At 51.3% G+C, this 20,303-nt stretch overlaps 1 protein-coding gene across 1 annotated transcript in view; it reads left to right on the forward strand.

Annotated features, from left to right (window-relative positions):
* CACNA1B (calcium voltage-gated channel subunit alpha1 B) overlaps positions 1–20,303 on the forward strand; it is a 490,111-nt gene that overhangs the window by 250,628 nt on the left and 219,180 nt on the right. Inside the window, exon 8 of the mRNA XM_024206825.3 lies at positions 4,306–4,409. Within this exon, the coding sequence (XP_024062593.2) occupies positions 4,306–4,409 (104 nt within the window). The remainder of the gene's footprint in view (positions 1–4,305; positions 4,410–20,303) is intronic.

A 20,303-nucleotide genomic window follows, 5' to 3' on the forward strand; every position in this document is an offset into this window, starting at 1 on the left:
CGGAGCCCCCTGATTGCCCCTACACGTAGAAGCTGGAGGAGGGACATGCTGCTGCTTCCAGGAGCTGCGCAGAGCGGGGCAAGCTCCTGACCCCGCTCCCCAGCTGGAGCGCCGGAGCAGGGCAAGCCCAGGACCCCACTCCCCGGAGCGAGCTCGAGGGCCGGATTAAAATGTCTGGAGGGCCGGATGCAGTCCCCGGGCCGTAGTTTGTCCATCCCTGATCTGGGAGGTGTGATTCCCAGCTCAGGTAGATGTATACATGCTGGTTCCTCTCGAGCTAGTGCTTACGAGCAACGTGGCTGTAGTGCAGAGGTGGGCAAACTATGGCCCGCGGGCCACATACGGCCCACGGGACCCTCCTGCCCGGCCCCTGAGCTCCTGGCCCGGGAGGCTAGTCCCCGGCTCCTCCCCTGCAGTTCCCCCTCCCCCACAGCCTCAGCTTGCTCTGCCGCCAGCGCAATGCTCTGGGCTGTGGGGCTGTGAGCTCCTGGGGCAGCACAGCTGCAGAGCCTGGCCTGACCCGGTCTCCGTGCTGTGCGGTGGCAGCGGCGGTGGCGTGGCTGGCTCCAACCGGGCGGTGCGGCTGTAGCACCGCCAGCCACTGGTGCTCCAGGCAGTGCGGTAAGGGGGCAGGGAATGGGGGGGTTGGATAGAGGGGAGGGGAGTTGGGGGTGGTGGTCAGGGGGAGGGGATGTGGATGGGGCGGGGCAGGGAACAGGGGGGTTGAATAGGGGCAGGGGTCCCGGGGGGGGGGCAGTCAGGAAGGAGATGGGGGTTGGATGGGGCAGCAGGGGGCAGTCAGGGGCAGGGATTCCGGGGGCAGCCAGGGGGCAGGGAGCAGGGGGGGTTGGATAGAGGGCACGGGAGTTCAGGGTGGTGGTCAGGGGCGGGGGTGTGGATAGGGGGTGGGGTGGTCAGAGGGCGGGAACAGGGTGGTTGTATGGGGCAGGGGTCCTGGGGGGCCGTCAGGGGGTGAGAAGCAGGAGGGGTCAGATAGGGGGCGAGGGCTGGGCCACGCCTGGCTGTTTGGGGAGGAACAGCCTTCCCAATTTTGGAAACCCGATGCGGCCCTCAGGCCAAAAAGTTTGCCCGCCCCTGCTGCAGTGGCATGGGTGGTGAGTTGGGCTAGCCACCCAAGTGCAATCCTGCCCTAACTCCTCATTGCTTATTCAGCCGAAAGTACTCGCCAGATTTGACCTGAATTTCCAAAGCGTCTTGATTTTGGCAAATTCAAATGAAAAGTTTCCCCCAGCTCTGGTTGTAGGGATAAACGCCTGAAAGATCGTGAGGTGCACAGATACGGTGGTGATGGGGGGCCATGTATAAACCCTTAGCTGGATATACATGTGGGGCTTGTAAAGTGCCAACTCGCTGTTGTTACTGCTATGAGTGCAGCAGTTCTGAAGCTGCTGGGAGCTGCCCGTAAGCGCCTTCTGCATCTTGATACAATGCTGTCACCTCATTAAAAGTGTTTTATTTCCCTCCCTTCCCTATCCGGTTAGTCCTGCGATTGGGATTGAGCAGCAGTCAGCCAAGCATTAACTGGAAGCATAAAAATTGATTTGATCTCTTGGCTTCCCCCACTTAATGAGCAGGACTGGAGTCGGGATGTGGGAGTCCAGCCCAGCCGCTCCGCTCATGGAGCACTGCCCTCTGCGGCTCAGCATGTCATGATACGGCTGCAGGGCTCTGCTGCCCAGGGTTGGCAGTTCCTTTTTCCTGGTAGCTCACAGGTTGATTCACGAAAGCATCTCGCTAGGGCAGGATTGGAGCCGTAAGCTGTGTCCAGACACAAGTTTTAGGGCTGTGGAAAAAAGATCCCCCTCTCGTGTGGACACAAGACCTCTCCCCCCCCCCAGAAGATTCCTATGGCCCCTTCTCCCTTCCTGCTGAATGCTGCCTGCACCTTGACCCCTTTGTGCATGTGAAAAACATGCCCTTGCCTGCCCCAAACATAAGGCCCTGCAGACGCTCAAAGGAAGGTGTTCAATGAGACACCTTTCTGCCCATTCTGTTCTAAAGGCTTTGATCGCGGAATTGAATCATGCATCGGTCACCAAGTTTGGGCTTCAGATGAATAAGTAAATGATAAACAAATGATCACTTGGCAACATTTTAACCTATAAAGCAGTGCATGTTTATATGAATTTTCTTTTCCCATCTATGCCCTTCCTCTGTGCTCCCCCTTTGACCTTTTCTAGACCCCTTTGTCCCATCAGCCTGATCAGGGCAGTTCCCAGTATCAGACTGCAGTTCCCAGTATTGGTAAATGTGGTCTGCCATTGAGGGAGCTCTCCATCCATGTGCTGCTGTGTTAGCCAACAGAGTGGGAATTGAATGAGCCTATGCCGCTCAAGCTTGAGCAAACAGACCCTGGTTCGCTCCCTGGTGCTGTAACAGACTCATCTCCTCTGTGGAGGGGCACCTGTAGCACACATTCACCGTTGGTTTACCGCTGAGCATCAACACTATCAGCGGAGCCAGAGCACCTGGGGAAAGGGGCATGAAGGGTGACACCAGTACTCACACTTCATCCTCGTGTGGAGAAGGGGCAGGGCAGAAAAGGAGAAGAAGAGTGGAAGGGAGGGAAACTAAGAGCAGGAGGAAAGAAGAGAACAGAAAGACAGAAAAAACTGCAAAAGAAGGAAAAATATAGGATGAGGGAAGGCTGAAATATATTGGTGGTGGCTTTTTTTTTTTATAAAGTATTTTGTGGGAGCGGAGGATGGACCGGGTGTGGGACAACCTATTTTCCCTCCTTTAGTCTCTCTGTGCCTTTTCTTTTTCTTTCTTTCTTTTCAGAGGTTTCTAACTAGGACAGCATGAAATGCTGGCAGGCACAATTTGTTAGCCCCTCTTATTGTTGGCGAATCACCCGTCAGCTGCCGTAGATATTTATAAATACATTAGTTATTCAGAGAAACGTTCCTCATGAATCTGCTCCTTCGTCTCAGTCATTCGAGGAATGGTTTGTGTCAGTGTATACTCCAGCGGTGACTCATGAGCTATTTGCCACGATTAATATTTCAAGTGTTTATTATCTGTAATTGATACTGTATGACGGTCATCTAAGTCACATGGTATTTGTTTTTGCTCCCTGATTGGATGACTCCCAAACAACACGAGGAGCTTTCAAGATGGCTTCAAGAACGCATGTGGTTCAAATACTTGTCAATGCTTTTGTGACACTTCCTCTTCCTGTGTGAATGCAGTTGTGAGCAAAATTTCACTTGCACAAATGTTGGGGAATGGTGAATATAAGGCATGACACATTGTGAATAAAAGTCTCTGTGTCAAAGTGAGTTAATGGATTTTGTTCAAGCCAATGCTCACAAGTATTTTCCTGCAGTATTTGCCAAGTTCTGTTTGCAGTCTATCAGGCATTTCAGGCCTGTATTAGGGATGGAGGAACCATAGTCTTCAAATCAGCTGATTCAAAAGTTGCTGCATTTTAAGAATCTGAACTCTCCAAGGCACTTGGCTTGTGTAGTGGCCACATGGCATTTTACTTTTCAGCAATTACTGGAAGAGCTCCCTTGTGGTTAAAGAATGCAGAAACTTTGTCAGAAACTAAAACCCGGTCTCCCCCCCCGCCCCTCCCTAATACGCACAGTTGCTGACTCAGAAAGTTTTAGATACTGGTTTCGATGACAGACTTCCAAAGTGCGGGATAAGCAGATGGGAAGTTGGCATCACGCTAAAGGATACATTCACCTTATTTGTTTTGCCGACCGTTTTCCTCATTTTCTGTTTGGTGTGTGTGTGTGAATTCTGGGCATGCCGCCATGTGCTGCGTTAATTGCAACACACACAAAAAGAAGACTGCATCTCTCTTATGTGCTTTGTGTCTTGGTTCAGATGTAAGCACAACAAAGATGTAAGCACATGGTAGCTCAGATCTTAGGCAGGGAGTTTGGAATGGAGGGGCTATATTTGTAACAAGGTGGATGACTGGATTGGATATCTGAAAGTGTGTGTCGGGAAGGAATGCCGACAGGCCATCCTGAGGTTGGAGGGGCCTGGTCCTAGGGTCCTTTCAATCAGAGACTGCTATTCTTGCTGGAGTTGGTGGCAGTTTTGTGATGTGGACACCTCATGCAGAGTACAGTGAGACCCAAATTTGCTTCATTCTGTTCCTGGGATTTCAGTCCTCAGTTCATTGCTGCACATGTAACAATGCTAATTAATATTGGCACAGTCTATAGGGAGTCTAAAGGAAGGATCCATTGTCCTGCAATGATAGATGTTTGCTTTTCTGGGGACTGATAAAAAATTGCTTTTCTTTCTCCCCTTCTCTATTTCCAGACCAATGATGCCGCAGGAAATACCTGGAACTGGCTTTACTTCATCCCTCTCATCATCATTGGCTCTTTCTTCATGCTCAACCTGGTGCTGGGCGTCTTATCAGGGTAAGGCGCCGATGACTTGTCCGTCTCCACCTGGATGTGCGGGGCAATAACAGCTTCAGCGTGGGGTGGGCAGGGACTGGGACGGGAGGGTGACACAACAGACTCAGCCCATTGCTTTGGTTTCACTCCCTACCTACCCCCTTTCTCTTCCTTGTAATAGTGTGCCCCTGTGAGGCCACCACACAGCTGTAACCTGAGAACACCAGCAGGGCTGGTGAAAACTCAGTAGCCAAGATGGTCCTGAATTGTCAAATGTGACTGCAGTTGCCAGGATTAAGGGAGTTTCATGGAATATACTGACTTAGGCCTTGTCTAGCGAATACTTACTCAAGTGCTGAACTGTAAGCAGATGAGTAGCCCCGCTAAAGTCAATGAGACTATTCTGATGCTTAAAATTAAGCATGTGAGTATGTGTTTGTAATGCATTTGGGTATATTTCCCTCTAGTGACGGGCTCCAGTGATGGTGACAGCCTGCTACTTACTCCCAGATGATGGAGCTAGCTTGTCAGCTCATGCAGTGGTAGGGGCTTGTGCCTTGGGTGACATCCACTATGGTATCTGTGGCTATGTCTACACCACACACAACTTGGGGCAGCGTGTAGGGTATGCATAGCTACATGTTGCAGTGAAAAGCAGGCCGTGTCCATGCTGTGGTGTATAGCTACAGGTGTCAGTGAAGGTTCTGGCTGGGGAAAGGCAGTGGGGAAAGGCTCTGGTGGTGGGAGCGGGCGGGTCACTACACTGCCTAGATGGAGGAGACACTGCTTGGGTGTTTAGAGAGCCGCGTAGGGCATAGAGCCTGGGGGTTCAGGGGTGTCTTTACTTGCCTACACTGCTATTTTTACCCATGCTAGGGGGGCATGTAGTGAATGTACGCTGTATGCTGCCATTTGTGCAGTGTAGACATAGCCAGTTTGTATAAAACCCCAGTGTTGCCAGCTCTTATGATTCTATTTCATGTCTTGCAATATTTTGTGTTTTTCTTAAAGACCCGTGTGATGGGGTTTATCTGGCCTTTTCTGCCCCCTGCTGGAGCCATTGGCTCCCTGACACCTGTCTGCTCAAGGAAAATCCACTCAGAGTAGGCTACCAGCAAGACAGTCCTCCGAAGGTCTAGAAGGGCCTGGAGGAAATGCAGACCAATCAAGAGCCAGCAGACCAGTTAAGAAGGCTTGCCTGCTTCTTCTCAGGAGAGAGATGAGGGAGACTGGACCAGAGGAGGTGTTGCTCAGTGCTAGTCCTGGACCCCACGGCTGGGCCAGGCCCTTGCCTTCGAGTGCTGCAACTAAGTGTTTGTTTGCATTTGAAGTTTGGCTTCTTTGCATAAAAGTGCAGACAGCCAAATCCTGAGTTTATTTTGTTATCTAAATGTTGAGAGAGTGACACCGATCTGCTCCAAGCAGGTGGCCAAATCTTATGGATTAAGGTAGAGTTTGGCCCTAGAGGGGGCATTATGGAGCAGCCCCACCTGCCACGCCTCAGCTCCTGGAGTCCTGTGATTACAGGAGAATGTCCGCTTCCATTTAAAAAGTGAAAGTAAATTTCTAGCCTTTGTAGTTAAGGAGGCAAGCTTGAAAATGTGGAATGTAAAGGCTCAAAAACCAGAAGGCAAATAAAAATAACTCTGCTTTATTTTTTTAAAAAATTTCATGATGTTTAAGCCAATCACCTGGTTTGGGGGGTGTGTGTGTGGACTCAGATTATTTTAATGCATGAAGTTGGTAACACTGAGCCAGGGGTTCATTAAGTTTGGATGTGAGACTTTGGTTTGGCCCATGAGAGAGAGAGAGAGCTGCTAAATTCAGATCCTAACCTGAGTGTCCCCAGCATCTGTGGATGTTTGGATCTGGGTTTATCATCCAGACCCATCTCAATAGTACACAAGTTCTTACAGTGTGTGCCAGAGCCCCTCCGATAAACCAGTATTGGGCTTGTGTATGTGCACCTAGATTTATCTCTCACAGCATGGTTCTCAGCCCCTGGCATAACGATCCCTTGTTTGCTGATTGCCCTTCTGGTAACGAGAGGAGTGTGCAGCTGTGTTGGAGGAAAAGGTTAATGCTGTTCAGATGTAAAAGCCCTTCAATATTGCAGCCTTTGCTCTTTCTCTGTCTTATGTAGCCAGGGAAATAAAACGTTCTTCAAAGAACAGATCCATGCCTAGTATTTTTAAAAGAGCCTCAATATCCACAGATCCTCCTGTGTTCAAAGCAGGTGTGGGGGAAAAGTAGGGAGCGGCTTTGTGTGAGGATCAGGAACATTGCCCTGGGGCAGGGAGGGTACAGCTGGCATAAGTTGTTTCAGAAGGTCACAGACAGGGTCGGATTTAGGGGCAGGTGATCCAGGCGACTGCCTGGGGTGCCGGGCTTGTGGGGCGCCGGGCTCAGGGCGCTGGTTTTGTTGTTAATGACAAAAGGGAAAATAGAATGTTTGAAGTAAAATGTTTCAGGTATTCCATATGTGGATTCATTTTTCACTAACCTTCTAGAATGTTCTGGATCTTTGTAGAATCTCATGGAACCTTCCAGGCTTGCTTATATATTTACAGATCCTAGTGTGCAAATTTATCCTCTTATATGATAGCGATAAATCACGCATGCAAATTGTGCATCAAAGTAATGAAATGGGCTACAGATGCACTAACATATAAGGCATTCAAAAGTTTAACAAATGGAGTAGGAGGGTCCGAAGATGCTTCTTGCCTGGAGCGCCATTTGGTCTAGGGCTGGCCCTAGTCAGAGAGCAGGCTGGTGTCTGGCCAGCTAAAGAGCTTTGCTTCCCCTTCATTCCTAGATGAGTGTTAGGGGTAATGATGTTCTGTCAGGGCCATTGATCAGGCATCGTCTGATCTCAGAGAAGTTGGCAAAGGGTAAGCTCATGTCCATACCCATGTGATATCGTACCGAAAGCACTTGTGCAGTGGCTGGAGCTGGGGGTGGTTTAGTGTTTGCACAATTCACCTGCATGGTTCCCCAGTGTCTCAGCCCAGCTTGGTTAATAAGATGTTGCTTAATAATAATAATAATTAATGAAGAAAAGTTGCAGGCTCCTGTTCCCTTACGTTTGGACCAAGGGTGATCTTGTGACCAAAGCAAGGACTTGAGAGATCTGTTTCTTGCTCTGCCACATGCTTTTTCTGACCTCGGGCAAGTTACTTTGCCACTCCGTGCCTCAGTTTCCCCATCTGTATTATAGGGGAAATAATACTCACCTCACAGGGAAAGACTCAATTAATTAAGATTTGTAAAGAGCTTCACGAGGAAGATCCCCTGAGGAGAGGCTAAGAGAAAGATCCAACCACCTGTGGCTGACGTTAGCCACGTTGCTTACCGCACTACTGGAAGGTACTAAATATCATGGTGACGAGGAGAGTATAGTAGAAAATGGCAAGTTACTGTGATTAATTTTAGACGTGCTGATGACGAAGCCTTGCATTCCTGCAGGCAGTGACCAGTGCTGTTACCTTCTCTGGGAGAGGGCTCTGGAGCATCACTTCAAAGAAATGTGTTTCTGCTAAAATTGTAGGAAAAACCCTGTATTTCATGTGAAGAGTCGTTGCCCGCAGAGCATTTGATCATTAAAAGCGAGAGCCAAAGGGTGAAATCATGACCCAAGTCAAGTCTATGACAGAACTCCCATTGACTTCGATGGGGTAGGATTTCACCCAAGGACTTTCTATTGATCTGCAGTACAGCTGCTCAGTGTGCCGGCTGTACCCAGCAGACACCGACCCCCTCGGCCATGGCCAGCCCCAGCTATATACCAGTTTCCCGTAAAGCAGAGGCACACATGAATTTGGGGCTGGGGGGCTAGTGGGACCAGCACCAAAAGGGTTCACTCCAAAATCATGTCTTCAGTCTTCATCTGGCCCCCATTATCATTATCTCATTACGTACGCTCCTGGGAGATAGGGCAGTGCTGCGAGCCGCATTGTACGCCCGAGGAACTGAAGCACAGAAAGGCTAGCTGGCTTGCTCGAGGTCACACAAAATGTCTGAAGCAAAGCGAGGAATGGAAGGCTGGTCTCGCAAGTCGTAGGTCAGCCCCGTAATCAATATACGATCCCTCCTCTCATGAGTGTTATTCAGGTGATGATATACATCCAGCACCTTTGTGACGTTCCCCTGGTGCTATCTGGACCGGTGATCTGCCAGGCCACTCCAATCCTTGGCTCTGGGAGCCAGCCTTTCCCTGCTCTGCTGTGAGAACCCCCACTCCCGGGATGTTCACGCACAGCCTCTGGCATGTAAGCTGCTCCCAGTGGGCACTTTTGGCCAGCCACTGCTTGGATTGTGCAACTGAATGACACTAGCCAATATCTCCAGTCCCAGACACAACCCTAGGAACCTCCATCTTACAGTGTCCAGTTATACCCGCTGGACGCTGTAAGCTTTATATGAGTTCGTCAGTTTAACAAAGAAATTGATATGTACCAGGCTTGGTATCCCAAGGGGAATTTGACAAGCTTCAAACCAAACGCACTGCTTCAGGTAGAATAAACAAACAAATGTATTAACTACAAAGATAGATTTTAAGTGATTATAAGTCAAAGCACAACAAGTCAGATTTGGTCAAATGAAATAAAAGCAAAACGCATTCTAAGCTGATCTTAACACTTTCAGTGTCCTCACAAACTTAGATGCTTCTCACCCCAGGCTGGCTGGTTGCTCTTCAGCCAGGATCTCCCCTTTGATCAGCGCTTCAGTCTCTTAGTGGTGATGTCTGTAGACAGAGGTGGAAGAGAGAGGAAGAGCCTGGCAAACATCTCTCCCTTTTATCATATTCTTTCTTCCCTCTTGGCTTTGCCCCTCCCTTCAGAGTCAGGTGAGCATTACCTCATCGTAGTCCCAAACTGACCAAGGGAAGGGGGTCCAACAGATCCTTTGTTGCTGCCTAGGCCAGCGTCCTTTGTTCCTGTGAGGCTGGGCTGGGTTTGTCCCATACATGCCCTGATGAGGTATGAACTGCCCCTCTGTTCTTGGAGAGTTTTTGCCTGGGTTTATTTTAAGCCATGAGGACACATTTTCAGCCTTATAACTATATACATGAAATTACAACGTATAACATTCCTATAACAACAATGCTCAGTGCATCATGAGCCTTCCGAAGACACCCGACATGACAAACTTTGCATTGGATACCACACAATCATATTATAAGGATGAACATGGGGGTGTAGGGTGTTCCCCCGAGGTACAGAGTGTCACAACCTTAACCTTGCAAACTACATTGGCATGTATATGGCTTTTTTTTTAAATTCGATTTCTAGTTGCGTGTATAGCTTCCACTTGCCACCGTTGGTGACATGGAAAGACATGGAACAGACTTTTAACAAAATAGCTCTTGGGTATTTATCATTGTGATTAGGTTTTAACTAATTCCTCTCTGATGCCTGGATTAGGCCCCTTTCCCAGAGTGGCAAGGGAAATGCTATAGATTTCTGACCTGTTTAAAGAGATGCCATCATCTCAAAAACCATCATCAATAATAATAAATCACTTTAAACACAAATGAAATTACCCACATTCCCAGTAGCACTGGAGATTATGAAAAGAGCAGTAATAAAAAAAATCAAATTACTTTTCACCATTTATCTAGGAATTTCTCTTGCTAGCCATTTATACTGCACTCATTGCTATATAGTGTCTGAGTACCGGGCAAAGCTATGTTTGAACAGCTACCACTGTTTCCGGTCCCGTCTACTTTAGAGAGATCTGCACCACTAGTTAGACTCATTTAGAAGCCCTGTACCCATGTAAAGCTGGGTTTATACCCAAGTTACTGAGGGGATTGGTAAACCCTGTTTTACATGAGTGCAGTGTGTTTACATTAGGGCTTTTCACTGAAGTAGAGTGTCAATAATATAATACCGGTGCACAGTTCTCTAATGTAGACAGGGCTTCGCACGTGGGCTCCCTTTACCACGCCCCTGTCCCTTCTCTATGCTGGGAGTTTTGTTTCTTTTCCTCTCTCGGTGGGCAATGCAAATAAACTCGCCTGTTTTGCTGCCTGGTTCTCATGTACTAGTTAAACCTGGCAATGTCTGGGTTGCAAACACTGCAGGTGCGGTATTTATTTGAAAAGGAAGGCCACGTAACCCCTCCATCCCATCATTTCCAGTGGAAATTAAAGTGAAATAAACAACCAACAACAAAAAACTGGAGAAAAATGTTTGGCTCTTAGGTGTTCGTAAAATTGTGATATAAAAATAACCCTAAACGTCAGACCACACTTGACGTGATGATGTCCCTTGAGTATATGGCTAAAGATGTCATTTAAAGCATGTTGGCTCTGTCATTCAGATTAAACTAGGCTCTCCCTGCTGTACGGCGTGCCCCCCCCTCCCCCATGCATGCTGATCAAAGTGCTGCCAGCGCTCTTGTAATCAGTTAATATTTAAATACCCTCTCAGAATGACCTTCTCAGCGTTCTGCTCTCTGTCATCGGATGCTCATCGCTGAAGCGGGTGGCTGTTTTCTCTTCCCCAGTGCAAATATCATTGGTCAGATGGTCAAAAGAGCACAGCTCCCTTTGAGACACCAAAATAAGTGGGCAGATTTTCCAAAGGAGCACATGCCACTGTGGCTACAATGCAATTTTTAGGGAGCTGGCTCGCTCAAAGCTAGCTCGGATATGCTTACACATGGTCTCCAGATTGTAGTGTAGACATACCCTTGTCATATCGATTCACTGTAACATTAAGGGTGAGTCTATAAGGACAAACTCAGTACCCGTTTTCCAGGGGTAACGCAGCTGCACCAGTCTTAAACTGCTCAAGACAAGGGTAGGATGTTTTAGCCCCATGGCATGGGTTTTCATGTCTACATTAGTGGCTTAAAAACTCGTGCAGCCGAATTCTAGCAGTTGCTGAAATCAAGGTCCTAATTTTGCTAGTGTAGACAAAGCGCAAGTCTCTGCAGCAGGAACAAAGCTGCGTACACACCATATTGTGACAGCTGTGTGCAGTCGTGTTCTTCACTTCGGGTTTTTGGAGGTTGCATGCCATTATCCTTTGGAACCATTGGTCAGGGAGGAGTAAGACTAGTAGACCTCAGTGCCAGATGTGCCTCTCAAATTCAGCGCATGCCCATCCCTTCTTTGCTCTGCAATGAGTTGCCATCATTTTTTCCCCTCACAGGGTGTCTTCTATGTTCCTTTTGAACCCCTGGGGGTCTCCACTCCCCTTCCTTCCTTTCCTCCCTTACCTATACCAATATCCCACATCACAGGCACTATCCTTCTAGCTGAGCATGAGTAGGTGAGACGCCCTTCAGAGATGACCAATGCCAATAATTCACCTGGCTGGCATCTGTTTTACTGGGCTAACCCTCCCACTCATAAACATCAGTGGACGGTGTACTTGATCACGTTGGACAGATACAGTGTGTGTCTGGCCATCCATCCATCAACCCAGTCATCCGTGCCCTAGCAAACACATCAAACTGGCTTAAGGTGTCCACATGCACTCTTCAGCTACACAGACAGCAAAAGCCTTTTAAAGAAGAAAACGTTTACCTCAAAGAAACCAAATTAACAACCCGACCAATGTTTCCCAGGCACCTTTCAGCGAGCCCAGCCAAAGTAGGAGTATCTCAGGTTTCGTTGACACTAGAGAACTGGACTGGTTGTACTGATCCAACGTAACCACAAACAGGCCCGTGTGTCCAGACTAGCCTGGCTGAATCAGTTTACGTTTTGTCCTACATCCATAGTAGTGCTGTCCTAAACGGTTTCCGTTGCAGTGCCCTCTGGGTACCTATCCCACAATCCCCACCTTAGCTCCCAGAAGCAGTGCCTTCTAGGAGATTCCACGAGGCCGCTAATGCACTGTGGGGCAGTCGCAGAGGGCCTATCTGAACAGTTTTAGTTTATTTGCATCCACATTGGCACTAATCTGATCATGCTTTAACTGTTTTATTCAGCTAGCTAGGGTCTGCCCTAGCTAGTTATTAAACCCTTCATAGAGTATTTCAGGGGCTGCCGTGTGGATGTCTGTAAAGTGTTCTCCCTACTGTGACTGACAACACTGCAGGGTGTGGCTCGGAGGGCTGTGGTCCCCTACATGGTTGGTAGTGTGCTAAGGGTAGGCTGTGAGTTCAGATGTGAGTGCTAGAGGTCCTGCAACCACTGGGCTCTTCAGGCTCCAGCACTGTGTGGATACAGACACTCACACCCAAAACGCTTGTGTGCCTCAAATTGATAAAAGGATCCTACCAGGAATCAATGGGGCAGTTAAGCTAGGCATGGCTGTTTTTTAACACGAACAGGAGACCAGCCCATAGTTCCTAACTCTGCCCCTGGGGGCAGTCCAGGGGTATACACGGTAACCAGGTCTAGTTATAACCTTGTACCCCATCCTCTTGGCAGCAGGCTGCAATTCTGTGTCCTCCTGCTGTGGCCTAAAGCTGGTCCCCCTCCCAGCATCAAGGTGTGTCTCTGTCCAGCTCTCAGGCCCTCCTGAGTCTCCTCCAGGCTGCCCGCTATCCAGCCTTCCCTCACCAGCATTCCTCCCACAGGAGCAGTGCATAGGGCTGGTCTGTGGGGCAGCGTTTATAGTGTGCTGGGTCGAAGTGGGGGCACACTGAGCTGGGTTGCCGCCTGGGGGAAACCCCCCCTCTGATTGGCTGCTCTTCCCTATGAGGTGGGCCAGTGGGGCAAGCAGCCAATCAGAGCTTCAGCAAAAGCTCTGTGAGCAATGACTGACAGCTCCTCTACCCCCCCCCCCTCCCCCCTCTCTCCCGGCAAAACTGGGCCTGGGGAGGGGGAGAGGGGACCCGCGCCCCGCCCCCCCCCCCCCCCCAGACATGAGAAGAACCCAGGAGGGGAAGAGGTGAGGCTGAAGGTCTGGCAGAACTGAAGAGGGGCTGGAGAGTGCAAACAGATGTGGGGGCAGAATTGATGTGGGGACTGGATTTATTTGGGGGCTGAGGGGCAGAATTAATTGCTGGGCAGATGTGGGGGTGATGAGACCCCCCGCACCAGCAGTCTTTTCAGACCACGTTCAGCATTGCTGGGAGGGGAGTGAGTAGTTGCAAGTGGCTCACTCCGGGTGTACCTCCAAAACCCTGGATGCTTTTACATCTGAACCTCTTGAGTGCGAAGGATGGTGCTGGCCACTTCCTGAAAATGAGCTTTTCCACAACACTGATGGTGGCCCTGGGGGTATTTCCAGCCCAACCAAGAAGCAGAAACAGCCTTTTTTGGGGCCTCAGGTCCCAGCTGCAACCAGGAAGTGCAGCGATGCACCAAGATGGTAGCTAGCATCTATTTGTCCTGGTGGAGACATACCTGTGCATCGTCTAGACCGGCTGCGTGCAGGGATAAGCAAGGCTGCTGATGTTGTCTATATTTAACACCCCAAGCGTGTTGTGTGCTCTGCCACAGCCAGATCGACAGCACTGGCTCTGAGCGACCAGGCAGGGAGCCGCCTCCTGCGGAGGGAGTACTGCTCGATATCTCTCCACACCGAGAATGACTCTGGCTTCAAGGTGCCAGGCTTAATGGATTTCAGTGGATTTGAAGAGCTCGTCTCTGGCTTGAACTAGCAGCTGTTGATTGTCCTGGAAGAGCTACTGCAGCTTTCCTGGTTCACTGTAACAGCGCATCTTAAACCTCTCCTGCCACAGCTCATTTTGAGCAGGTTCCGCCCTATCATAGTGTCGTCTGAACTGAACTTTCAATACATCCTCCTCCCGTCGGCTGCTGTTTTCTCAGTGCTGAGGCAGTGTGTCCTAGATTATCATTGCTTCCCATCTCTTACAGCATCCCCAGGGGATTCTGCTTTTCATTCCTTACCCTGGTGTGTTGGGGAACCGTGGCTTCAGTGCTGATTAGTGCAGCCTATTGGCTGGGAGCGCCCAGCTCCGTTCAAACCTCATTGAGCCGTCTGTCTTAGTGGCTTGATTTGCTAAGTTTCGTGACAGGTTTTTCCCTTTCAGAGGATTCTGCTAGATTGAGATCATAAAACTTCAGCTTGTGAGAGATGCGGAGACTGGAGTAGAGTGAAAGGCTAATTAATGTATCATAATGGCAAAAAATTTCCCTGTCCTTCTCTTCCCTCATTATGAGGGACAGTCGCTCATTTTCCACCCAGATTTATTTCCCTCCCACGCTTACCTACTGCGATCTCACTTTGGCTGATATCAATTATTTCCCTCAGAAATGTTGCATAATGGAAAGGGATGTCAGTGTGATAAACGTATCTTGCATCAATTTCAGATTCCTGCTCTCTTACTCTGGGTGATCTTTAATGTGGGGCTTAGCCTACCTTCTGCTCCACATTAGAACTGCAGACAGAGTCCAAGATGTGTTGACTCTCCCATTTTTCCCAGCGCCACCCCACTTGGGTCACAAACCCAGTGCTTCAGAGGGGTAGCCGTGTTAGTCTGTATCAGCAAAAACAACGAGGAGTCCTTGTGGCACCTTAGAGGCTAACACATTTATTAAGCTTTCATGAGCTAGAACCCACTTCATCAGATGCATGGAGTGGAAAATACAGGAGCAGGTATAAATACATGAAAAGATGGGAGTTGCCTTACCAAGTGTGAGGTCAGTCTAACGAGACAATTCAATTAACAGCAGGATACCAAGGGAGGAAAAATAACTTTTGTAGTGGTAATGAGAGTGGCCCATTTCAAACAGTTGACAAGAAGGTAAGAGTAACAGTAGGGGGAAATTAGTATGAGGGAAATTAGGTTTAGGTTTTGTAATGATCCAACCACTCCCAGTCTTTATTCAGGCCTAATTTGATAGTGTCCAGTTTGCAAATTAATTCCAGTTCTGCAGTTTCATGTTGGAATCTGTTTTTGAAGTTTTTTTGTTGAAGAATTGCCACTTTTAGGTCAGTTATGGAGTGACCAGGGAGGTTGAAGTGTTCTCCTACTGGTTTTTTAATGTTATAATTCCTGATATCAGATTTGTCCATTTATTCTTTTGCGTAGAGACTGTCCGGTTTGGCCAATGTACATGGCAGAGTGGCATTGCTGGCACATGATGGCATATATCACATTGGTAGATGTGCAGGTGAACGAGCCCCTGATGGTGTGGCTGATGTGGTTAGGTCCTATGATGGTGTCCCTTGAATAGATATGTGGACAGAGTTGGCAACGGGTTTTGTTGCAGGAATAGGTTCCTGGGTTGGTGTTTTTGTTGTGTGGCGTGTAGTTGCTGGTGAGTATTTGCTTCAGGTTGGGGGGCTGTCTGTACGCGAAGACTGGCCTGTCTCCCAAGGTCTGTGAGAGTGAGGGATCATCCTTCAGGATAGGCTGTAGACCCACTGCTGTAAACAGCAGAGAGGGTACATGCTCCCACGTGGTCCCTGCAGAGGTGAGAGCAGAACTTCTGGGTCCATGGGTGGTGGGTGAACTGGCCCTTGGGTCCCAGCACCCCCAATCCCAGTCCTGGAGCGCCGGGCGGGCAGCGCGGTCCCAGCGCCCCCCATCCCAGCCCTGGAGCGCCGGGCGGGCAGCGCGATCCCTGCGCCCCCCATCTCAGCGCCGGGCGGGCAGCACGGTCCCAGCGCCCCCCATCCCAGCCCTGGAGCACCGGGCGGGCAGCGCAGTCCCAGCGCACCCCATCCCAGCACCGGGCAGGCAGCGCGGTCCCAGCGTCCTCCCCCGTCCCAGCACTAGGCGGGCAGCACGGTCCCAGCACCCCCGATCCCAGCCCAGGAGCGCCAGGCGGGCAGCACGGTCCCAGCGCCCCCGATCCCAGCCCTGGAGCACCGGGCAGTGCGGTCCCAGCGCCCCCGATCCCAGCCCTGGAGCGCCAGCCGGGCAGCGTGGTCCCAGCGCCCCCAGCCCTGGAGCGCCAGATGAGCGGTGCATGGGCAAGGCCACACTGGGCTGTATGGGGAGGCTCAGCTTCCCCCAGCCTATGATACGCTGCCCATGTTCTGCTCCAAAGTACAGGCCTCTCCCACTTGAGCTCAGTGACCCTTAGTTTGCAGCTGAGGTAGCTGGTCCCTTATTCTGTGTGTGGTCCACTAAAACGGCAGCTCGCAAACTTTCCAGACTCCTGTGCCCCTTTCAGGAGTCTGATTTGTCTGGCACACCCCAAGTTTTACCTTATTTAAAAACTCCTCGCTTACAAAATCAGACATAAAAATACAAAAGCGTCACAGCCACACTGTTACTGAAAAATTGCTGACTTTCTCATTTTTACCATGTAATTAGAAAACAAATCAATTGGAATATATATCTTGTACTTGCCTTTCAGTGTGTAGTATATAGAGCAGTATAAACAAGTCAGTGTCTGTATGAAATTTTAGTTTGTTCTGAGTTTGCTAGTGCTTTTCCTGTAGCCCTGTTGTAAAACTAGGCAAATATCTAGATGAGGTGATGTACCCCAGGAATACAGAATATATGGAGATATACCTATCTCATAGAACTGGAAGGGACCTTGAAGGTCATTGAGTCCAGCCCCCTGCCGTCACTAGCAGGACCAAGTACTGATTTTGCCCCAGATCCCTAAATGGCCCCCTCAAGGATTGAACTCCCAACCCAGGGTTTAGCATAGGGTTACCATATTTCAATCCTGCGAAAAGAGGACACTCCACGGGGCTTTGGCTCCACCCCAACTCCGCCCCTTCCCCGCCCCAACTCCGCCCCCAGGGTGACCAGAGGGGGGGGGGAGGCGGCAGAGCAAAAAACAAAAAGCCAACCCCCCACCATTCCTCCTCTCTCCACAAGCGCTGGAGGGAGGCCCGGGAGATGCAGGGGGAGCGCGGGGCTGGGGTAAGTGTGAGTCCGGCCTGGCCCCGAGCAGGCAGGACTCGGGCGGTACCTGGAGGGAGAGTAGGGGGGCGGCCCGCGGGGCCAGGCGGTGGCTGTTCTCCCCACCTGGGCAGCCGGACTCGGGAGCAGCCGCTGCTGCAGCTCCCACTGCCGTGGGGGGAGAAAGCAGCCATGGCGCTTGGCGGCTGCGGCTCTGGCGCCCGGGCCCGAACCCCCCGAGCCCGGGCCTGTTGCGGGGACCCAGCAGCGTGCACGCTGCGCCCAGCCCATGGCCAGTCGCATCTGGGCTGGCTGCCCAGCTGGTGCTGCAATCCCGCAGCGGCCCCGGGGCAGAGGCATCGGCAGCCCAACCCCGTTTGTTCCCCTGCGGGACCCGAGCAGGACGGGGAGGCCGCGGCCTGCTGCCCCCACTCCGGGGCCGCCCACAGGATTGCACCAGCTGGGTCCCCGCAGCAGGCCCGGGCTCAGGGGGTTCACGGCCCGGGCGCCAGAGCTGCAGCCGCAGAGCGCCACATGCTTAGCGCTTCCCCCCGTGGCAGTGGGAGCTGCAGCAGCGGCTGCTCCCGAGTGCAGCTGCCCAGCTGGGGAGAACGAACAGCCGCCGCCTGGCCCCGGAAAGTTGGAGCCCGGGGAGGGGGTGGTCCCCTTACCATGCCTCCCTATGTTCCCAGACATGTCCTGCTTTTTGGAAATTCCTCCCGCACAGGGATTTGAGGACCAAAAAGCTGGACATGTCCGGGAAAATCCGGACGTATGGTAACCCTACTGGAGCAGGGCCCCTGGCCCTGGATATTGCTGGAGCTCGGGCACCACAAAAGAATATAACCCGCCGCCCCCCACCCCATATTCACACCCCGACCCCCAGACAGGCCCCCAGGACTCCGACGCCCCATCCAACCACTCCCCGCCCCTTGACAGGCCCCTCCCCGAACTCCCGACCCACAACCCTCCCCCTGCTCCCTGACTGCGCCCCGGGGCTCTCCTTACCATGCCCATGCCTGCTGGCTCCACGTGTAGGCAAAACACGCTGCCTGGGAGGACTGTTTTTGTTGTTACTCCGGGCTGCAGGCGCGGGGGAGAGGCTCTGGCTGCTGGAGGCCAATGGGAGCGGCTCAATCAGGCCCAGCCGCCCAATCAGCGAGGCCGCACTCTGCATGGATGGGAGGGAGGGAGGGGAGGAGGAAAAATCCCATACCTTTTAACCTTGTTACCAATTCCTCCCGGACAGCTATTTAAAGACGCAAAAGCCAGACATGTCCGGGGAAATACGGATGGATGGTAACCCTAGTTTAGGAGGCCAATGCTCAAACCACTGAGCTATCCCCCCAATCAGAGCTGGGACTGGAACTCACATCTCCTACATCCCAGTCTAGGGCTTTATCCACTAGGCTATTGACTGACCCTGTGTACCCCCAGGGATACGCGTACCCCTGATTGAGAACCGCTGCACTAAAGGGTATCAGGAGCTGTCTGTCATTCACTCACTCTGTGTTTTACACACTTACCCCTGTTGGGAGTGAGGTAGAAGATAGAGCCTGTAGTGTATGAACCAATGGGGAGACCAGATTAGGTTAAACTGCACGGGGCTGTCCTTCCCTACTGGGATGGAGAGTTGCTGGATCTAGTTACAGCATCCCTCCAAACGACTTCTCATTTTCTGGCTCTGTTGAAAATGGCCTTTGACACTGTGGGGTAAATGGGGCTGCTGTCCCCAAGCCCCCTGCCTCAGAGCTGCGCTGACATGGGATCGGCAGCGCTACTTCCTGGACCAGGAAAATAAAATGGAAACTGGTGTAAAGACAAAGAGGCTGCAAGGGCATTAAAGGGCTTGTCTCTGGGCCTTTCCGCTTCCCCAGCTCTGGGACTACATGGCGCTTTCTCTGCTTGATTCATGTTTGATTCACTCCATGCTCAAGAGAGAGAAATGGTGGCAAAGCCTGGATTGATTGTGAGCATCGCTCTCCCGTTGATGCTTTCATCCCTTTTCAGCTAGCCGAGGAGAGCTATGTTTTCCTCTGTGCAAGTGATGAGGGGGAAGCAGCAGCAGCAGCAGCTCTGGCTGTGCAGGATTGATCAAGCCTAGACCTTGGCCCTTCCCGAGATAAATGGCAGCTATTAGCAAGGGCTGGTGTCTTTGCCAGCTGGGCTTCTCCTGCCCTCCAGGGAGCCCCGTCTCCGAGTCCAGTCAGGAAGCAACGGGGGAGGCGGGGGGCTGTCTCTCCCATGCACAGCATGACACAGCCAGACGCCAGCCCGAAGGCCAGACGGGGTTGGATAGCACTGGGCTTGCTGGGGATTTCATGTAGCTAGTGGGAGCACTGAGGGCAGATCTGCAGCAGTGTGCTCTGTCATCTGCATCATCATCAAATCTTACTCCTCCCTCATGCTTCCTCGACGCATATGGTTAAATGTTGGCGATTTAATCTTCTGGCTCAGATGCTGGTGTCGTTACACAAGTGCCTTTATGCTCCAGAAACCGATGCTGAAAAAAGGCACCTTCTCACTCGGGGCATCTGCTTCCATCTCGAGCCCGTCGGTTTACTGGTGCTAACACTTTTCCATTAGCGTCACCGCTGCTGGGCCAAGCAGGGGCTGCAGAAAGCTGTGCACACAGCAGTGCTGGCATGGTTGTGCTGTGTGTCGGAGGTGGGCGAGATGGGGAGAGCCTGAACAGGGAGGCTGCAGCCCCAGTGCACTGCAAAGCTGAGCTCCGTGGGGGCTACGTTCAGGGGCGTAGCTACAATGGTGCAAGTGGTGGATCCATCAGCTGTATTCTCCACAGTGCAGTAGCAGCCACAGAATTGCTCCATGGCCAGGGATGACAGCATGCCCTCCTCTCCTCCCAACAGCTGTGCACCTCCCCGTGCAAACCCCATCAGCAGGTCCGATCTATGCCGCTAGCGCAGCAGTGCCTGCAACGGGCGCACAGCTCCATGCGCTGGCGTTGATGTGCCGCCTCGTCCCAGCATCAGGCGCCGTGGTTGCTGGTTCTGTTATGCCATCCCTGCAATTGCTTCTGTTCAGAGGGGAATGTCCAGGAATGATGCTCAAAGGCACCAGCTATGCACAGCTCCTAAGGAAGGCACATGAGAGCAGACACGTACCCTCCCTTCTCCATGGCTCTCAGAGCCTGCTCTCTGGTTTGGTACGTCCAAAGTG

Source organism: Terrapene carolina, unplaced genomic scaffold (assembly GCF_002925995.2).
Source record: "Terrapene carolina triunguis isolate 2854851 unplaced genomic scaffold, T_m_triunguis-2.0 Scaffold238, whole genome shotgun sequence".
Classification (NCBI taxonomy): domain Eukaryota; kingdom Metazoa; phylum Chordata; order Testudines; family Emydidae; genus Terrapene; species Terrapene triunguis.